This window comes from Engystomops pustulosus, chromosome 6 (assembly GCF_040894005.1).
Source record: "Engystomops pustulosus chromosome 6, aEngPut4.maternal, whole genome shotgun sequence".
Lineage (NCBI taxonomy): Eukaryota > Metazoa > Chordata > Amphibia > Anura > Leptodactylidae > Engystomops > Engystomops pustulosus.
The window spans coordinates 1,625,978-1,647,089 of record NC_092416.1 but is presented as its reverse complement, the minus strand read 5'-3'; the positions used below and the strand labels follow the sequence as shown (position 1 = coordinate 1,647,089).

Sequence of the window (21,112 nt, the reverse complement as noted above, 5' to 3'; positions counted from 1 at the left end):
GTAGATGAGGAGGAGATATCAGTGATGAGGACAGTCTCAGGATTGTAGATGAGGAGGAGGAAGATATCAGTGATGTGGACAGTCTCAGGATTGTAGATGAGGAGGAGGATATCAGTGATGAGGACAGTCTCAGGATTGTAGATGAGGGGGAAGATATCAGTGATGTGGACAGTCTCAGGATTGTAGATAAGGAGGAAGATATCAGTGATGAGGACAGTCTCAGGATTGTAGATGAGGAGAAGATATCAGTGATGAGGACAGTCTCAGGATTGTAGATGAGGAGAAGATATCAGTGATGAGGACAGTCTCAGGATTGTAGATGAGGAGAAGATATCAGTGATGGGGACAGTCTCAGGATTGTAGATGAGGGGGAAGATATCAGTGATGAGGACAGTCTCAGGATTGTGGATGAGGGGGAAGATATCAGTGATGGGGACAGTCTCAGGATTGTAGATGAGGAGGAAGATATCATTGATGAGGACATTCTCAGGATTATAGATGAGGAGAAGATATCAGTGATGAGGACAGTCTCAGGATTGTAGATGAGGAGAAGATATCAGTGATGGGGACAGTCTCAGGATAGTAGATGAGGAGAAGATATCATTGATGTGGACAGTCTCAGGACTGTAGATGAGGAGGAGGAAGATATCAGTGATGTGGACAGTCTCAGGATTGTAGATGAGGAGGAGGAAGATATCAGTGATGTGGACAGTCTCAGGACTGTAGATGAGGAGGAGGAAGATATCAGTGATGTGAACAGTCTCAGGATTGTAGATGAGGAGAAGATATCAGTGATGAGGACAGTCTCAGGATTGTGGATGAGGAGAAGATATCAGTGATAGGCACAGTCTCAGGATTGTAGATGAGAGAGAAGATATCAGTGATGAGGACAGTCTCAGGATTGTAGATAAGGAGGAGGAAGATATCAGTGATGTGGACAGTCTCAGGATTGTAGATGAGGGGGAAGATATTGATGTGGACAGTCTCAGGATTGTAGATGAGGAGAAGATAGCAGTGATATGGACAGTCCCAGGATTGTAGATGAGGAGGAAGATATCATTGATGGGGACAGTCTCAGGATTGTAGATGAGGGAGAAGATATCAGTGATGTGTACAGTCTCAGGGTTGTAGATGAGGAGGAGGAAGATATCATTGATGTGGACAGTCTCAGGATTGTAGATGAGGAGAAGATATCAGTGATGGGGACAGTCTCAGCATTGTAGATGAGGAGGAGGAAGATATCAGTGATGTGGACAGTCTCAGGATTGTAGATGAGGAGAAGATATCAGTGATGGGGATAGTCTCAGGATTGTAGATGAGGAGAAGATATCAGTGATGAGGACAATTTCAGGATTGTAGATGAGGGAGAAGATATGAGTGATGAGGACAGTCTCAGGATTGTAGATGAGGAGAAGATATCAGTGATGGGGATAGTCTCAGGATTGTAGATGAGGAGAAGATATCAGTGATGAGGACAATTTCAGGATTGTAGATGAGGGAGAAGATATCAGTGATGGGGACAGTCTCAGGATTGTAGATGAGGAGAAGATATCAGTGATGGGGACAGTCTCAGGATTGTAGATGAGGAGAAGATATCAGTGATGAGGACAGTCTCAGGATTGTAGATGAGGAGTAGATATCATTGATGGGGACAGTCTCAGGATTTTAGATGAGGAGGAGGATATCAGTGATGAGGACAGTCTCAGGATTGTAGATGAGGAGGAAGATATCAGTGATGGGGACAGTCTCAGGATTGTAGATGAGGGGGAAGATATCAGTGATGAGGACAGTCTCAGGATTGTAGATGAGGAGGAAGATATCAGTGATGGGGACAGTCTCAGGATTGTAGATGAGAAGAAGATATCAGTGATGGGGACAGTCTCAGGATTTTAGATGAGGAGGAAGATATCATTGATGTGGACAGTCTCAGGATTGTAGATGGGGAGGAAGATATCATTGATGTGGACTGTCTCAGGATTGTAGATGAGGGAGAAGATATCATTGATGAGGACAGTCTCAGGGTTGTAGATGAGGAGGAGGAGGAAGATATCAGTGATGGGGACAGTCTCAGGATTGTAGATGAGGAGGAGATATCAGTGATGGGGACAGTCTCAGGATTGTAGATGAGGAGAAGATATCAGTGATGGGGACAATCTCAGGATTGTAGATGAGGAGAAGATATCAGTGATGAGGACAGTCTCAGGATTGTAGATGAGGAGAAGATATTAGTGATGAGGACAGTCTCAGGATTGTAGATGAGGAGAAGATATCAGTGATGAGGACAGTCTCAGGATTGTAGATGAGGAGAAGATATCAGTGATGGGGACAGTCTCAGGATTGTAGATGAGGAGGAAGATATCAGTGATGGGGATTGTCTCAGGATTGTAGATGAGGAGAAGATATCAGTGATGAGGACAATCTCAGGATTGTAGATGAGGGAGAAGATATCAGTGATGAGGACAGTCTCAAGATTGTAGATGAGGAGGAAGATATCATTGATGTGGACATATCCAAAAAAATGTGGACTTATGAGACTGAGTCCATATTTCAATACTATTTACAAAAAAGGCCGTTAGGCCTCACTGAGACTCATTTGTCTTTAAAACTTCACCTTTATTTATATATATTTAAAAAGTGGTTGTAACTTTCAACCACTAGAGTAGAATATTTTCACTAGGACAAATGTCGGATTTGTGTTAAAATTATGCAGATCGTCGTGGAAACATAATTGTGTGGTATACGCTGAAACTATGAAGACTGACTATAAGAGAACATAGGATCTTGATATATATATCAACGGCCACTAGATGTCAGTATAGTGCTGTTTAAACTGACGTTATTCAGCAGATTGGATGATATTGCTACAATGTTGTAGCTCTCAAATACATTATTGAGATATTGTGGCTGTGATAGCTCTGAATTTTTAGTATAACTGTTTTGAGTGCCCAGTACACTAGTTGGAAGAAAGCCGACACTTGTGTCATTTGCAGTTATTAATCACTGCCAGTCAACTGGTTACACTCTAACACTGTGTACTGAAGATCCTATGTATCTAGTGCTCTTTTCTGTAGTATCATTATACCTGTATTAGTCTAGCCCTAGTATTCATTCAAGCAATTTGTACCACACACACACTTTGTCTGCTCTCTAAAAACTAATCACACTAACGCCCCCCCGACATGTTTCGCCACATTCGTGGCGTCCTCAGGGGTGCCGGGGCTAAAGTGTGCTCGCTCGAGCTAAGTTCCGGCTTTTTATCACCTCTGTTTGTACCATCACTGTGTCGTCACTGAATCATCCACCTATCATAGGAGCCTTCTAACGCGCGTGCGCCGAACCTATACAGAGATTGGCAGGTAGATGGTTCTAGGCGCACGCGCGATTTGGAATTTCGCGACAGAGTATTACCGGCACGCGTGCGCAAGAATCAAAAAAGTGTCGCGCGTGCGCAGAGACCTGTGCGTATTGGGTACAATGACCCAGTCTATGCGCATGCGCGAGAACTCGATGTTTCAACTGAGAATAGAGATAATGCGCATGCGTGCGGGACTTAGAGTTCAGGTAAGATCTATCAAAGTACGCGTGCGCCAAAACTTAGAATTATTTTCTGCGTTGGCCAGATCTTTAGCGCACGCGTGGGGACTTTAAATTAGATCGTAATTTCAACGTAGCCAATACTACTGTCATTGAAGATATGTACCAAGATTATTCCACTTGGGTTATGTTTCCACGACGGTCTGCATAATTTTAACACAAATCCGACATTTGTCCTAGTGAAAATATTCTACTCTAGTGGTTGAAAGTTACAACCACTTTTTAAATATATATAAATAAAGGTGAAGTTTTAAAGACAAATGAGTCTCAGTGAGGCCTAACGGCCTTTTTTGTAAATAGTATTGATGTGGACAGTCTCATGATTGTAGATGAGGAGAAGATATCATTGATGGGGACAGTCTCAGGATTGTAGATAAGGGAGAAGATATCAGTGATGGGGACAGTCTCAGGATTGTAGATGAGGAGGAAGATATCAGTGATAGGGACAGTCTCATGATTGTAGATGAGGAGAAGATATCATTGATGGGGACAGTCTCAGGATTGTAGATAAGGGAGAAGATATCAGTGATGGGGACAGTCCCAGGATTGTTGATGAGGGAGAAGATATCAGTGATGTGGACAGTCTCAGGATTGTAGATGAGGAGGAGGAAGATATCAGTGATGGGGACAGTCTCAGGATTGTAGATGAGGGAGAAGATATCAGTGATGGGGACAGTCCCAGGATTGTTGATGAGGGAGAAGATATCAGTGATGTGGACAGTCTCAGGATTGTAGATGAGGAGGAGGAAGATATCAGTGATGGGGACAGTCTCAGGATTGTAGATGAGGGAGAAGATATCAGTGATGTGGACAGTCTCAGGATTGTAGATGTGGAGATGATATCAGTGATGTGGACAGTCTCAGGATTGTAGATGAGGAGGAGGAAGATATCAGTGCTGAGGACAATCTCAGGATTGTAGATGAGGGAGAAGATATCAGTGATGTGGACAGTCTCAGGATTGTAGATGAGGAGAAGATATCAGTGATGGGGACAGTCTCAGGATTGTAGATGAGGAGAAGATATCAGTGATGAGGACAGTCTCAGGATTGTAGATGAGGAGAAGATATCAGTGATGAGGACAGTCTCAGTATTGTAGATGAGGAGAAGATATCAGTGATGAGGACAGTCTCAGGATTGTAGATGAGGAGAAGATATCAGTGATGGGGACGGTCTCAGGATTGTAGATGAGGAGAAGATATCAGTGATGAGGACAGTCTCAGGATTGTAGATGAGGAGAAGATATCAGTGATGTGGACAGTCTCACGATTGTAGATGAGGAGAAGATATCAGTGATGAGGACAGTCTCAGGATTGTAGATGAGGAGAAGATATCAGTGATGGGGACAGTCTCAGGATTGTAGATGAGGAGGAGGAAGATATCAGTGATGTGGACAGTCTCAGGATTGTAGATGAGGAGGAGGAAGATATCAGTGATGTGGGCAGTCTCAGGATTGTAGATGAGGAGGAGAAAGATATCAGTGATGTGGACAGTCTCAGGATTGTAGATGAGGAGGAGGAAGATATCAGTGATGGGGACAGTCTCAGGATTGTAGATGAGGAGAAGATATCAGTGATGGGGACAGTCTCAGGATTGTAGATGAGGAGAAGATATCATTGATGAGGACAGTCTCAGGATTGTAGATGAGGAGGAGGAAGATATCAGTGATGTGGACAGTCTCAGGATTGTAGATGAGGAGGAGGAAGATATCAGTGATGGGGACAGTCTCAGGATTGTAGATGAGGGAGAAGATATCAGTGATGTGGACAGTCTCAGGATTGTAGATGTGGAGATGATATCAGTGATGTGGACAGTCTCAGGATTGTAGATGAGGAGGAGGAAGATATCAGTGCTGAGGACAATCTCAGGATTGTAGATGAGGGAGAAGATATCAGTGATGTGGACAGTCTCAGGATTGTAGATGAGGAGAAGATATCAGTGATGGGGACAGTCTCAGGATTGTAGATGAGGAGAAGATATCATTGATGAGGAGAATCTCAGGATTGTAGATGAGGGAGAAGATATCAGTGATGAGGACAGTCTCAGGATTGTAGATCAGGGAGAAGATATCAGTGATGTGGACAGTCTCAGGATTGTAGATGAGGAGGAAGATATCAGTGATGGGGACAGTCTCAGGATTGTAGATGAGGGAGAAGATATCATTGATGTGGACAGTCTCAGGATTGTAGATGAGGAGGAAGATATCAGTGATGAGGACAGTCTCAGGATTGTAGATGAGGAGAAGATATCAGTGATGAGGACAGTCTCAGGATTGTAGATGAGGAGAAGATATCAGTGTTGGGGACAGTCTCAGGATTGTAGATGAGGAGAAGATATTAGTGATGGGGACAGTCTCAGGATTGTAGATGAGGAGAAGATATCAGTGATGAGGACAGTCTCAGGATTGTAGATGAGGAGGAGGAAGATATCAGTGATGAGGACAGTCTCAGGATTGTAGATGAGGAGAAGATATCAGTGATGGGGACAGTCTCAGGATTGTAGATGAGGGAGAAGATATCATTGATGTGGACAGTCTCAGGATTGTAGATAAGGGAGAAGATATCATTGATGTGGACAGTCTCAGGATTGTAGATGAGGAGAAGATATCAGTGATGAGGACAGTCTCAGGATTGTAGATGAGGAGAAGATATGAATGATGAGGACAGTCTCAGGATTGTAGATGAGGAGAAGATATCAGTGATGAGGACAGTCTCAGGATTGTAGATGAGGAGAAGATATCATTGATGGGGACAGTCTCAGGATTGTAGATGAGGAGAAGATATCAGTGATGGGGACAGTCTCGGGATTGTAAATGAGGAGAAGATATCATTGATGGGGACAGTTTCAGGATTGTAGATGAGGAGGAAGATATCATTGATGGGGACAGTCTCAGGATTGTAGATGTGGAGATGATATCAGTGATGTGGACAGTCTCAGGATTGTAGATGAGGAGGAGGAAGATATCAGTGCTGAGGACAATCTCAGGATTGTAGATGAGGGAGAAGATATCAGTGATGTGGACAGTCTCAGGATTGTAGATGAGGAGAAGATATCAGTGATGGGGACAGTCTCAGGATTGTAGATGAGGAGAAGATATCATTGATGAGGACATTCTCAGGATTGTAGATGAGGAGGAGGAAGATATCAGTGATGTGGACAGTCTCAGGATTGTAGATGAGGAGGAGGAAGATATCAGTGATGGGGACAGTCTCAGGATTGTAGATGAGGAGAAGATATCAGTGATGGACACAGTCTCAGGATTGTAGATGAGGAGGAAGATATCAGTGATGAGGACAGCCTCAGGATTGTAGATGAGGGAGAAGATATCAGTGATGTGGACAGTCTCAGGATTGTAGATGAGGAGGAGGAAGATATCAGTGCTGAGGACAGTCTCAGGATTGTAGATGAGGGAGAAGATATCAGTGATGTGGACAGTCTCAGGATTGTAGATGTGGAGATGATATCAGTGATGTGGACAGTCTCAGGATTGTAGATGAGGAGGAGGAAGATATCAGTGCTGAGGACAATCTCAGGATTGTAGATGAGGGAGAAGATATCAGTGATGTGGACAGTCTCAGGATTGTAGATGAGGAGAAGATATCAGTGATGGGGACAGTCTCAGGATTGTAGATGAGGAGAAGATATCATTGATGAGGAGAATCTCAGGATTGTAGATGAGGGAGAAGATATCAGTGATGAGGACAGTCTCAGGATTGTAGATCAGGGAGAAGATATCAGTGATGTGGACAGTCTCAGGATTGTAGATGAGGAGGAAGATATCAGTGATGGGGACAGTCTCAGGATTGTAGATGAGGGAGAAGATATCATTGATGTGGACAGTCTCAGGATTGTAGATGAGGAGGAAGATATCAGTGATGAGGACAGTCTCAGGATTGTAGATGAGGAGAAGATATCAGTGATGAGGACAGTCTCAGGATTGTAGATGAGGAGAAGATATCAGTGTTGGGGACAGTCTCAGGATTGTAGATGAGGAGAAGATATTAGTGATGGGGACAGTCTCAGGATTGTAGATGAGGAGAAGATATCAGTGATGAGGACAGTCTCAGGATTGTAGATGAGGAGGAGGAAGATATCAGTGATGAGGACAGTCTCAGGATTGTAGATGAGGAGAAGATATCATTGATGTGGACAGTCTCAGGATTGTAGATAAGGGAGAAGATATCATTGATGTGGACAGTCTCAGGATTGTAGATGAGGAGAAGATATCAGTGATGAGGACAGTCTCAGGATTGTAGATGAGGAGAAGATATGAATGATGAGGACAGTCTCAGGATTGTAGATGAGGAGAAGATATCAGTGATGAGGACAGTCTCAGGATTGTAGATGAGGAGAAGATATCATTGATGGGGACAGTCTCAGGATTGTAGATGAGGAGAAGATATCAGTGATGGGGACAGTCTCGGGATTGTAAATGAGGAGAAGATATCATTGATGGGGACAGTTTCAGGATTGTAGATGAGGAGGAAGATATCATTGATGGGGACAGTCTCAGGATTGTAGATGTGGAGATGATATCAGTGATGTGGACAGTCTCAGGATTGTAGATGAGGAGGAGGAAGATATCAGTGCTGAGGACAATCTCAGGATTGTAGATGAGGGAGAAGATATCAGTGATGTGGACAGTCTCAGGATTGTAGATGAGGAGAAGATATCAGTGATGGGGACAGTCTCAGGATTGTAGATGAGGAGAAGATATCATTGATGAGGACATTCTCAGGATTGTAGATGAGGAGGAGGAAGATATCAGTGATGTGGACAGTCTCAGGATTGTAGATGAGGAGGAGGAAGATATCAGTGATGGGGACAGTCTCAGGATTGTAGATGAGGAGAAGATATCAGTGATGGACACAGTCTCAGGATTGTAGATGAGGAGGAAGATATCAGTGATGAGGACAGCCTCAGGATTGTAGATGAGGGAGAAGATATCAGTGATGTGGACAGTCTCAGGATTGTAGATGAGGAGGAGGAAGATATCAGTGCTGAGGACAATCTCAGGATTGTAGATGAGGGAGAAGATATCAGTGATGTGGACAGTCTCAGGATTGTAGATGAGGAGAAGATATCAGTGATGGGGACAGTCTCAGGATTGTAGATGAGGAGAAGATATCATTGATGAGGAGAATCTCAGGATTGTAGATGAGGGAGAAGATATCAGTGATGAGGACAGTCTCAGGATTGTAGATCAGGGAGAAGATATCAGTGATGTGGACAGTCTCAGGATTGTAGATGAGGGAGAAGATATCATTGATGTGGACAGTCTCAGGATTGTAGATGAGGAGGAAGATATCAGTGATGAGGACAGTCTCAGGATTGTAGATGAGGAGAAGATATCAGTGATGAGGACAGTCTCAGGATTGTAAATTAGGAGAAGATATCAGTGTTGGGGACAGTCTCAGGATTGTAGATGAGGAGAAGATATCAGTGATGGGGACAGTCTCAGGATTGTAGATGAGGAGAAGATATCAGTGATGGGGACAGTCTCAGGATTGTAGATGAGGAGGAGGAAGATATCAGTGATGAGGACAGTCTCAGGATTGTAGATGAGGAGAAGATATCAGTGATGGGGACAGTCTCAGGATTGTAGATGAGGGAGAAGATATCATTGATGTGGACAGTCTCAGGATTGTAGATGAGGGAGAAGATATCATTGATGTGGACAGTCTCAGGATTGTAGATGAGGAGAAGATATCAGTGATGAGGACAGTCTCAGGATTGTAGATGAGGAGAAGATATGAATGATGAGGACAGTCTCAGGATTGTAGATGAGGAGAAGATATCAGTGATGAGGACAGTCTCAGGATTGTAGATGAGGAGAAGATATCATTGATGAGGACAGTCTCAGGATTGTAGATGAGGATAAGATATCAGTGATGGGGACAGTCTCGGGATTGTAAATGAGGAGAAGATATCATTGATGGGGACAGTTTCAGGATTGTAGATGAGGAGGAAGATATCATTGATGGGGACAGTCTCAGGATTGTAGATGAGGAGGAAGATATCAGTGATGGGGACAGTCTACGGATTGTAGATGAGGAGGAAGATATCAGTGATGGGGACAGTCTCAGGATTGTAGATGTGGAGGAGAAGATATCAGTGATGAGGACAGTCTCAGGATTGTAGATGAGGAGGAGAAGATATCAGTGATGGGGACAGTCTACGGATTGTAGATGAGGAGGAAGATATCAGTGATGGGGACAGTCTCAGGATTGTAGATGTGGAGGAGAAGATATCAGTGAAGGGGACAGTCTCAGGATTGTAGATGAGGAGGAGAAGATATCAGTGATGAGGACAGTCTCAGGATTGTAGATGAGGAGGAGGAAGATATCAGTGATGAGGACAGTCTCAGGATTGTAGATGGGGGGGGGGGGGGGCGTTAGAAATCATTGATGGAGAGTTTTTCTCTGAAAGCAGTAGCATTTACATCTTTAATTTCTGGATATTACTGACCATTTTGACCTAAATTCCTTACAAATCTCTAGATATAAACTTATCTTTGCACTTATTTTGCTTTCTTGTTATATTCCACAGAAATGTTTGTTTTGTATTGTGTTATAATGTCACCTATTATAATCACAATCAGATAAGTCTGACATAGGAAAACTTCTAAAATTCCTCATTATACTTTATGTATCAATGAAGCTCATTTGCATAGTCCTCTATCCTCTTTCAGAAAACATTTCTTCCATGTGATGCTCATGCACGTTCTGATAACCTTGGAGCATATACGCAGCCCTGTACCTGTGTGTCTATCACATCCCAGGACACAAGCACAACAACTGCAAGAGATCAATTGAGAATCACCTCCAATAATTCCAAGCAGTAGAGATAGAAGAATAGATTCATATCTTCTCATTATCTCATATCTCATTTTTCCCACATTTTACTCTATAAAACACTGTTCTCACCGTATACGTTCAGATTTAGGGAGAGGCTGGTGCTGTTGCTGACCGGGTTCTGGATGGAGCAGGTGTAGGATCCACTGTCCTTCTCAGTTATTGGGGTGAAGTCCAGGTATCGCCCCCTGCAGGTCACATGGGGCTCGGAGCAGATCGTCTTCTCATCCCGGTAGAAAGTGTAAGAAGTCACATCCTGACTCCCGGCATCACAGTCCAGGGTCACGTAGGAGCCATTGATAAGGGGAGCGCTGGTGTCATTGGAGCGCAGGACAGGGGGGAGGAGTGCGGCTGAAACCCCAAATAAAAAATATCAGTAACTGTTTCTATGTATTCATTATATAACTACATTGTAACTGAAATAAAACAAATAGTTGAACGGGACGAGCTTACTGCTGGTTATTGTGTAGCCTTAGAAATATTTTAATAAATATACCCTATAAAACAGCATAACCATGGGTGAATGAAGGCTCAGTCCTGTCAGTTTAGGCTGATTCTATACAGAGGTAAGTAGAAGACAGAACTGATGGGAAGTGGTTCACTTTTAGTATCTAGACTGGTACTGGAGGACGCTATGCATGTATGGGCACTTGTTTGTTCTGGAGCATTACAGAGGGATTTGTGGAAGTTTAAGAATTGGACTGATAAGAAACTGAACTGAAAGACCAGCCAATTAAGTACAGATATTATAGGACATCTACCACCTGGATAAATGACTGAATGCAAATGACTCTGAGGGGCTCCAGGCTCTATTAACACCTATGCAGTCTGGAGCCCCTCAGGCTCATTTGCATACAATCCTTCATCCTGGTGTAGATGCCCTTTAAGCCTGCATTGATCACCTGCTAATTCTCCATATCATCACATATTCTGCCCACTCACCCTAATGGTCTCTGCTGATGCTTATCAAAGCACTACACTCTAGCTTCGAAAATGGGAGCAACCACCTAATTCTCTATCCTTCTCCCACCTGCTCTATGTCTTCTTGCCTCTAGTGACATCTCTCCCAATCCAGGGCTTTTAAGGGTGCATATATTTTTTTTTTCCATGTAGAGCTGTGTAAGGCTTATTTTCTGCGTAACACATTTTACTTCAGTGACATTATTTATTTTTCCCTGCCATGTACTGGGAAGCTGGAAAATTTTCAATTGTGGTTAAATTGGTGAAAAACCTTCACTTTCTTGTGGGCTCAGTTTTTACATCTTCCACTTGTCATACAAGCAGGTGGTCTTCACCTACAAATGCACAGTTCTGTATACTAAAGAGAATTATTTCACAACCCCAGACAATTATTTTCTACCTTGAATTTTGTTCCTCCCACACTTTCATCTCTGCTGTGGACAGACGACATCAGCGAAAGCTTAAACCTTCAACACACCTTCAATGCCCCCCCCCACTTAAGCACCTTCTCTTCCCTCACTAATGTGAACGTTTTCCCTCCATGATGTAAAGCTCACCTTCATATACTGTGCTTTTACTGTGTTTAACCTCACCCCTGTGCTCATCGCAGACCTAAGTCAGATCTTTGACCTTCTCGCTATCCAACTGTCTTGATCCATCTTCCTTTAAACATGAAACTCTCACACTCCTCCTAAAGAAGCCATCTCTTGACCCACTTACTCCACTGAACCATCGCCCTATCTCACTCTTTGCCAAATTACAATTTGTTTTTTCCACTGAGACTGCCCTGACCAAAGTCACTAATGACCTACTGTATGCCAAGGCAAAACATCACTACTCTGCTGTCCTCCTTCTCTGTCTTCCATCCTTTGACACTGTTGACCATTCTCTCCTGCTGACACTATGTTCTCTTGGCATCACTGACCTGACCCGCTCCTGGATCTCCTCATATCTTTCCAACCAGATGTTCAGTGTCTTTCACATCTTCACATCTCACCGTCTCTGTTGCTGTCCCACAAGGTCCTGTCCTTAGACCCCTTCTCTTCTCCATCTACACATCTGGCCTAGGGCGGAATATGAAGTCCAATTGCTTTTACTATTTCTCCTATGCATATTACACAAAGATCTACATTTCTGGTCCAGATATCTCTTTTAGCCAGACTTTCAGAGTGTCATATATTCCTTATTCTCTTCACATTTCCAAAACTAAACAAAACAGAAATCATAATCTTTTCTCCACCTAACACATCCCTCCCACTAGACCTAACCGTCATAATTTATGGCTCCTCACTCTTCCCAGTCCACAAACTCAGCTGCCTTGGAGCCACCTTTGACTCTGCCTCATTCTTTAGGCCTCACATCCAACCCTTCCTCAATCCAGAGTTTACTAACTTGTTTGTCCATGCCCTCATCATCTCACGCTTGGACTACTGCAATATTCTTCTCTGTGGTCTCCTAGCTAACTCTCTAACACCCCTCCAATCAATCCATAACTCTGTCTCTATATATCTCTGAGCTTGTCAGCCAATACCATCCCACATGTAATCTCCATTCTTTACATAACATTCTGCTTCTCTCTATATTACCATATGCTCTTCTCACAATGGTATCCATGATGTCTCCCATGTATATCTCTATCTGGAACCCTCTACCAAAATCTGTAAACCTGTCCCCCACTTTCCAAACCATTAAATGTAACCTGAAAACCCACCAGTTTAGCATCTACAGCAAAAAATGGGGGTCATTTACTAAGGGCCCGATTCGCGTTTTCCCGACGTGTTACCCGAATATTTCCGATCTGCGCCAATTTTCCCTGTATTGCCCCGGGATTTTGGAACACGCAATCAGATTGTGGCGCATCGGCGCTGGCATACACGCGACGGAAATCGGAGGGAGTGGCCGAACGAAAACCCGACGGATTCGAAAAAACCGCCGCATTAAAAAAAAAAAAAGTGTCGCGGGACTTGCACATACCTTCACCAGGAATAGGCCGGTGAACTTCAGTGCATTCTAGAGGGTCTCGGGGAAATTCAGCGCAGCAGCACCACCTGGTGGACGTCGGAGGAACTACCTTAGTGAATCCCGGCCGGAACCGAATCCACTGCAAAGAACGCACCGCTGGATCGCGAATGGACCGGGTAAGTAAATCTGCCCCAATAACTGCTCTGCTCCCTTACCGTGTGTCACCATCTACCCTCCAAATAGATTGTGTCCTCGCCTCGTGTCTCCATCTACCCTCCATATAGATTGTGTACTCGCCTCGTGTCTCCATCTCCCCTCCAAATAGATTGTGTCCTCGCCTCGTGTCTCCATCTACCCTCCATATAGATTGTGTCCTCGCCTCGTGTCTCCATCTACCCTCCATATAGATTGTGTCCTCACCTCGTGTCTCCATCTACCCTCCATATAGATTGTGTCCTCACCTCGTGTCTCCATCTACCCTCCAAATAGATTGTGTCCTCGCCTCGTGTCTCCATCTACCCTCCATATAGATTGTGTCCTCACCTCGTGTCTCCATCCCCCTTCCATATAGATTGTGTCCTCACCTCGTGTCTCCATCTCCCCTCCATATAGATTGTGCCCTCACCTCGTGCATCCATCCACCCTCCATATAGATTGTGCCCTCACCTCGTGTCTCCATCTACCCTCCATATAGATTATGTCTTCACCTCGTGTCTCCATCTACCCTCCATATAGATTGTGCCCTCACCTCGTGCCTCCATCCACCCTCCATATAGATTGTGTCCTCACCTCGTGTCTCCATCTACCCTCCATATAGATTGTGTCCTCACCTCGTGTCTCCATCTTCTCTCCATATAGATTGTGTCCTCACCTCATGTCTCCATCTACCCTCCATATAGATTGTGTCCTCACCTCGTGTCTCCATCTACCCTCCATTTAGATTGTGACCTCACCTCGTGTCTCCATCTTCCCTCCATATAGATTGTGTCCTCACCTTGTGTCTCCATCTACCCTCCATATAGATTGTGTTCTCACCTCGTGTCTCCATCTACCCCCATATAGATTGTGTCCTCACCTCGTGTCTCCATCTCCCCACCGTATAGATTGTGTCCTCGGCTCGTGTCTCCATCTACCCTCCATATAGATTGTGTCCTCACCTTGTGTCTCAATATACCCTCCATATAGATTGTGTTCTCACCTCGTGTCTCCATCTACCCCCATATAGATTGTGTCCTCACCTCGTGTCTCCATATACCCTCCATATAGATTGTGTCCTCACCTCGTGTCTCCATATACCCTCCATATAGATTGTGTCTTCACCTCGTGTCTCCATCTACCCCCTATATAGATTGTGTCTTCACCTCGTGTCTCCATCTACCCTCCATATAGATTCTGTTCTCACCTCGTGTCTCCATCTACCCTCCATATAGATTGTTTCCTCACCTCATGTCTCCATCTACCCTCCATATAGATTGTGTCCTCACCTCGTGTCTCCATCTCCCCCCATATAGATTGTGTCCTCACCTTGTGTCTCCATCTCCCCTCCATATAGATTGTGTCCTCACCTCGTGTCTCCATCTCCCCTCCATATAGATTGTGTCCTCCCATCGTGTCTCCATCTACCCTCCATATAGATTGTGTCCTCACCTCGTGTCTCCATCTACCCTCCATATAGATTGTGTCCTCACCTCGTGTCTCCATCTACCCTCCATGTAGATTGTGTCCTCACCTCGTGTCTCCATCTACCCTCCATGTAGATTGTGTCCTCACCTCGTGTCTCCATCTCCCCTCCATATAGATTGTGTCCTCTCATTGTGTCTCCATCTACCCTCCATATAGATTGTGTCCTCACCTCGTGTCTCCATCTACCCTCCATATAGATTGTGCCCTCACCTCGTGCATCCATCCACCCTCCATATAGATTGTGCCCTCACCTCGTGTCTCCATCTACCCTCCATATAGATTTTGTCTTCACCTCGTGTCTCCATCTACCCTCCATATAGATTGTGCCCTCACCTCGTGCCTCCATCCACCCTCCATATAGATTGTGTCCTCACCTCGTGTCTCCATCTACCCTCCATATAGATTGTGTCCTCACCTCGTGTCTCCATCTTCTCTCCATATAGATTGTGTCCTCACCTCGTGTCTCCATCTACCCTCCATATAGATTGTGTCCTCACCTCGTGTCTCCATCTACCCTCCATTTAGATTGTGACCTCACCTCGTGTCTCCATCTTCCCTCCATATAGATTGTGTCCTCACCTTGTGTCTCCATCTACCCTCCATATAGATTGTGTTCTCACCTCGTGTCTCCATCTACCCCCATATAGATTGTGTCCTCACCTCGTGTCTCCATCTCCCCACCGTATAGATTGTGTCCTCGGCTCGTGTCTCCATCTACCCTCCATATAGATTGTGTCCTCACCTTGTGTCTCAATCTACCCTTCATATAGATTGTGTTCTCACCTCGTGTCTCCATCTACCCCCATATAGATTGTGTCCTCACCTCGTGTCTCCATATACCCTCCATATAGATTGTGTCCTCACCTCGTGTCTCCATATACCCTCCATATAGATTGTGTCTTCACCTCGTGTCTCCATCTACCCCCTATATAGATTGTGTCTTCACCTCGTGTCTCCATCTACCCTCCATATAGATTCTGTTCTCTCCTCGTGTCTCCATCTACCCTCCATATAGATTGTTTCCTCACCTCATGTCTCCATCTACCCTCCATATAGATTGTGTCCTCACCTCGTGTCTCCATCTCCCCCCATATAGATTGTGTCCTCACCTTGTGTCTCCATCTCCCCTCCATATAGATTGTGTCCTCACCTCGTGTCTCCATCTCCCCTCCATATAGATTGTGTCCTCCCATCGTGTCTCCATCTACCCTCCATATAGATTGTGTCCTCACCTCGTGTCTCCATCTACCCTCCATATAGATTGTGTCCTCACCTCGTGTCTCCATCTACCCTCCATGTAGATTGTGTCCTCACCTCGTGTCTCCATCTACCCTCCATGTAGATTGTGTCCTCACCTCGTGTCTCCATCTCCCCTCCATATAGATTGTGTCCTCTCATTGTGTCTCCATCTACCCTCCATATAGATTGTGTCCTCACCTCGTGTCTCCATCTACCCTCCATATAGATTGTGTCCTCACCTCGTGTCTCCATCTCCCCTCCATATAGATTGTGCCCTCACCTCGTGCATCCATCCACCCTCCATATAGATTGTGCCCTCACCTCGTGTCTCCATCTACCCTCCATATAGATTTTGTCTTCACCTCGTGTCTCCATCTACCCTCCATATAGATTGTGCCCTCACCTCGTGCCTCCATCCACCCTCCATATAGATTGTGTCCTCACCTCGTGTCTCCATCTACCCTCCAAATAGATTGTGTCCTCACCTCGTGTCTCCATCTTCTCTCCATATAGATTGTGTCCTCACCTCGTGTCTCCATCTACCCTCCATATAGATTGTGTCCTCACCTCGTGTCTCCATCTACCCTCCATTTAGATTGTGACCTCACCTCGTGTCTCCATCTTCCCTCCATATAGATTGTGTCCTCACCTTGTGTCTCCATCTACCCTCCATATAGATTGTGTTCTCACCTCGTGTCTCCATCTACCCCCATATAGATTGTGTCCTCACCTCGTGTCTCCATCTCCCCACCGTATAGATTGTGTCCTCGGCTCGTGTCTCCATCTACCCTCCATATAGATTGTGTCCTCACCTTGTGTCTCAATCTACCCTCCATATAGATTGTGTTCTCACCTCGTGTCTCCATCTACCCCCATATAGATTGTGTCCTCACCTCGTGTCTCCATATACCCTCCATATAGATTGTGTCCTCACCTCGTGTCTCCATATACCCTACATATAGATTGTGTCTTCACCTCTTGTCTCCATCTACCGCCTATATAGATTGTGTCTTCACCTCGTGTCTCCATCTACCCTCCATATAGATTCTGTTCTCACCTCGTGTCTCCATCTACCCTCCATATAGATTGTTTCCTCACCTCATGTCTCCATCTACCCTCCATATAGATTGTGTCCTCACCTCGTGTCTCCATCTCCCCCCATATAGATTGTGTCCTCACCTTGTGTCTCCATCTCCCCTCCATATAGATTGTGTCCTCACCTCGTGTCTCCATCTCCCCTCCATATAGATTGTGTCCTCCCATCGTGTCTCCATCTACCCTCCATATAGATTGTGTCCTCACCTCGTGTCTCCATCTCCCCTCCATATAGATTGTGTCCTCACCTCGTGTCTCCATCTACCCTCCATGTAGATTGTGTCCTCACCTCGTGTCTCCATCTACCCTCCATGTAGATTGTGTCCTCACCTCATGTCTCCATCTACCCTCCATATAGATTGCGTCCTCACCTCGTGTCTCCATCTACCCTCCATATAGATTGTGTCCTCACCTTGTGTCTCCATCTACTCTCCATATAGATAGTGTCCTCACCTCGTGTCTCCATCTACCCTCCATATAAATTGTGTCCTCACCTCAAGTCTCCATCTACCCTCCATATAGATTGTGTCCTCACCTCGTGTCTCCATCTCCCCTCCATATAGATTGTGTCCTCACCTCGTGTCTCCATCTACCCTCCATATAGATTGTGTCCTCACCTTGTGTCTCCATCTACCCTTCATATACATTGTGTCCTCCCCTCGTGTCTCTATCTCCCCTCCCTATAGATTGTGTCCTCACCTCGTGTCTCCATCTGCCCTCCATATAGATTGTGTCCTCACCTCAAGTCTCCATCTACCCTCCATATAGATTGTGTCCTCGCCTCGTGTCTCCATCTACCCTCCATATAGATTGTGTCCTCACCTCGTGTCTCCATCTTCTCTCCATATAGATTGTGTCCTCACCTCGTGTCTCCATCTACCCTCCATATAGATTGTGTCCTCACCTCGTGTCTCTATCTACCCTCCATTTAGATTGTGACCTCACCTCGTGTCTCCATCTTCCCTCCATATAGATTGTGTCCTCACCTTGTGTCTCCATCTACCCTCCATATAGATTGTGTTCTCACCTCGTGTCTCCATCTACCCCCATATAGATTGTGTCCTCACCTAGTGTCTCCATCTCCCCACCGTATAGATTGTGTCCTCGGCTCGTGTCTCCATCTACCCTCCATATAGATTGTGTCCTCACCTTGTGTCTCAATATACCCTCCATATAGATTGTGTTCTCACCTCGTGTCTCCATCTACCCCCATATAGATTGTGTCCTCACCTCGTGTCTCCATATACCCTCCATATAGATTGTGTCCTCACCTCGTGTCTCCATATACCCTCCATATAGATTGTGTCTTCACCTCGTGTCTCCATCTACCCCCTATATAGATTGTGTCTTCACCTCGTGTCTCCATCTACCCTCCATATAGATTCTTTTCTCACCTCGTGTCTCCATCTACCCTCCATATAGATTGTTTCCTCACCTCATGTCTCCATCTACCCTCCATATAGATTGTGTCCTCACCTCGTGTCTCCATCTCCCCCCATATAGATTGTGTCCTCACCTTGTGTCTCCATCTCCCCTCCATATAGATTGTGTCCTCACCTCGTGTCTCCATCTCCCCTCCATATAGATTGTGTCCTCCCATCGTGTCTCCATCTACCCTCCATATAGATTGTGTCCTCACCTCGTGTCTCCATCTACCCTCCATATAGATTGTGTCCTCACCTCGTGTCTCCATCTACCCTCCATGTAGATTGTGTCCTCACCTCGTGTCTCCATCTACCCTCCATGTAGATTGTGTCCTCACCTCGTGTCTCCATCTCCCCTCCATATAGATTGTGTCCTCCCATCGTGTCTCCATCTACCCTCCATATAGATTGTGTCCTCACCTCGTGTCTCCATCTACCCTCCATATAGATTGTGTCCTCACCTCGTGTCTCCATCTCCCCTCCATATAGATTGTGCCCTCACCTCGTGCATCCATCCACCCTCCATATAGATTGTGCCCTCACCTCGTGTCTACATCTACCCTCCATATAGATTATGTCTTCACCTCGTGTCTCCATCTACCCTCCATATAGATTGTGCCCTCACCTCGTGCCTCCATCCACCCTCCATATAGATTGTGTCCTCACCTCGTGTCTCCATCTACCCTCCATATAGATTGTGTCCTCACCTCGTGTCTCCATCTTCTCTCCATATAGATTGTGTCCTCACCTCGTGTCTCCATCTACCCTCCATATAGATTGTGTCCTCACCTCGTGTCTCCATCTACCCTCCATTTAGATTGTGACCTCACCTCGTGTCTCCATCTTCCCTCCATATAGATTGTGTCCTCACCTTGTGTCTCCATCTACCCTCCATATAGATTGTGTTCTCACCTCGTGTCTCCATCTACCCCCATATAGATTGTGTCCTCATCTCGTGTCTCCATCTCCCCACCGTATAGATTGTGTCCTCGGCTCGTGTCTCCATCTACCCTCCATATAGATTGTGTCCTCACCTTGTGTCTCAATCTACCCTCCATATAGATTGTGTTCTCACCTCGTGTCTCCATCTACTCCCATATAGATTGTGTCCTTACCTCGTGTCTCCATATACCCTCCATATAGATTGTGTCCTCACCTCGTGTCTCCATATACCCTCCATATAGATTGTGTCTTCACCTCGTGTCTCCATCTACCCCCTATATAGATTGTGTCTTCACCTCGTGTCTCCATCTACCCTCCATATAGATTCTGTTCTCACCTCGTGTCTCCATCTACCCTCCATATAGATTGTTTCCTCACCTCATCTCTCCATCTACCCTCCATATAGATTGTGTCCTCACCTCGTGTCTCCATCTCCCCCCATATAGATTGTGTCCTCACCTTGTGTCTCCATCTCCCCTCCATATAGATTGTGTCCTCACCTCGTGACTCCATCTCCCCTCCATATAGATTGTGTCCTCCCATCGTGTCTCCATCTACCCTCCATATAGATTGTGTCCTCACCTCGTGTCTCCATCTACCCTCCATATAGATTGTGTCCTCACCTCGTGTCTCCATCTACCCTCCATGTAGATTGTGTCCTCACCTCGTGTCTCCATCTACCCTCCATGTAGATTGTGTCCTCACCTCGTGTCTCCATCTACCCTCCGTATAGATTGCGTCCTCACCTCGTGTCTCCATCTACCCTCCATATAGATTGTGTCCTCACCTTGTGTCTCCATCTACTCTCCATATAGATAGTGTCCTCACCTCGTGTCTCCATCTACCCTCCATATAAATTGTGTCCTCACCTCAAGTCTCCATCTACCCTCCATATAGATTGTGTCCTCACCTCGTGTCTCCATCTCCCCTCCGTATAGATTGTGTCCTCACCTCGTGTCTCCATCTACCCTCCATATAGATTGTGTCCTCACCTTGTGTCTCCATCTACCCTTCATATACATTGTGTCCTCCCCTCGTGTCTCTATCTCCCCTCCCTATAGATTGTGTCCTCACCTCGTGTCTCCATCTACCCTCCATATAGATTCTTTTCTCACCTCGTGTCTCCATCTACCCTCCATATAGATTGTTTCCTCACCTCATGTCTCCATCTACCCTCCATATAGATTGTGTCCTCACCTCGTGTCTCCATCTCCCCCCATATAGATTGTGTCCTCACCTTGTGTCTCCATCTCCCCTCCATATAGATTGTGTCCTCACCTCGTGTCTCCATCTCCCCTCCATATAGATTGTGTCCTCCCATCGTGTCTCCATCTACCCTCCATATAGATTGTGTCCTCACC

The 21,112-nt window shown here is 45.4% G+C and overlaps 1 protein-coding gene across 1 annotated transcript in view; it reads right to left on the bottom strand.

The window, feature by feature from the left end:
• LOC140065249 (hemicentin-1-like) overlaps nt 1-21,112 on the bottom strand; it is a 366,504-nt gene that overhangs the window by 90,905 nt on the left and 254,487 nt on the right. The window contains exon 3 of the mRNA XM_072112848.1: nt 10,519-10,797. Within this exon, the coding sequence (XP_071968949.1) occupies nt 10,519-10,797 (279 nt within the window). The remainder of the gene's footprint in view (nt 1-10,518; nt 10,798-21,112) is intronic.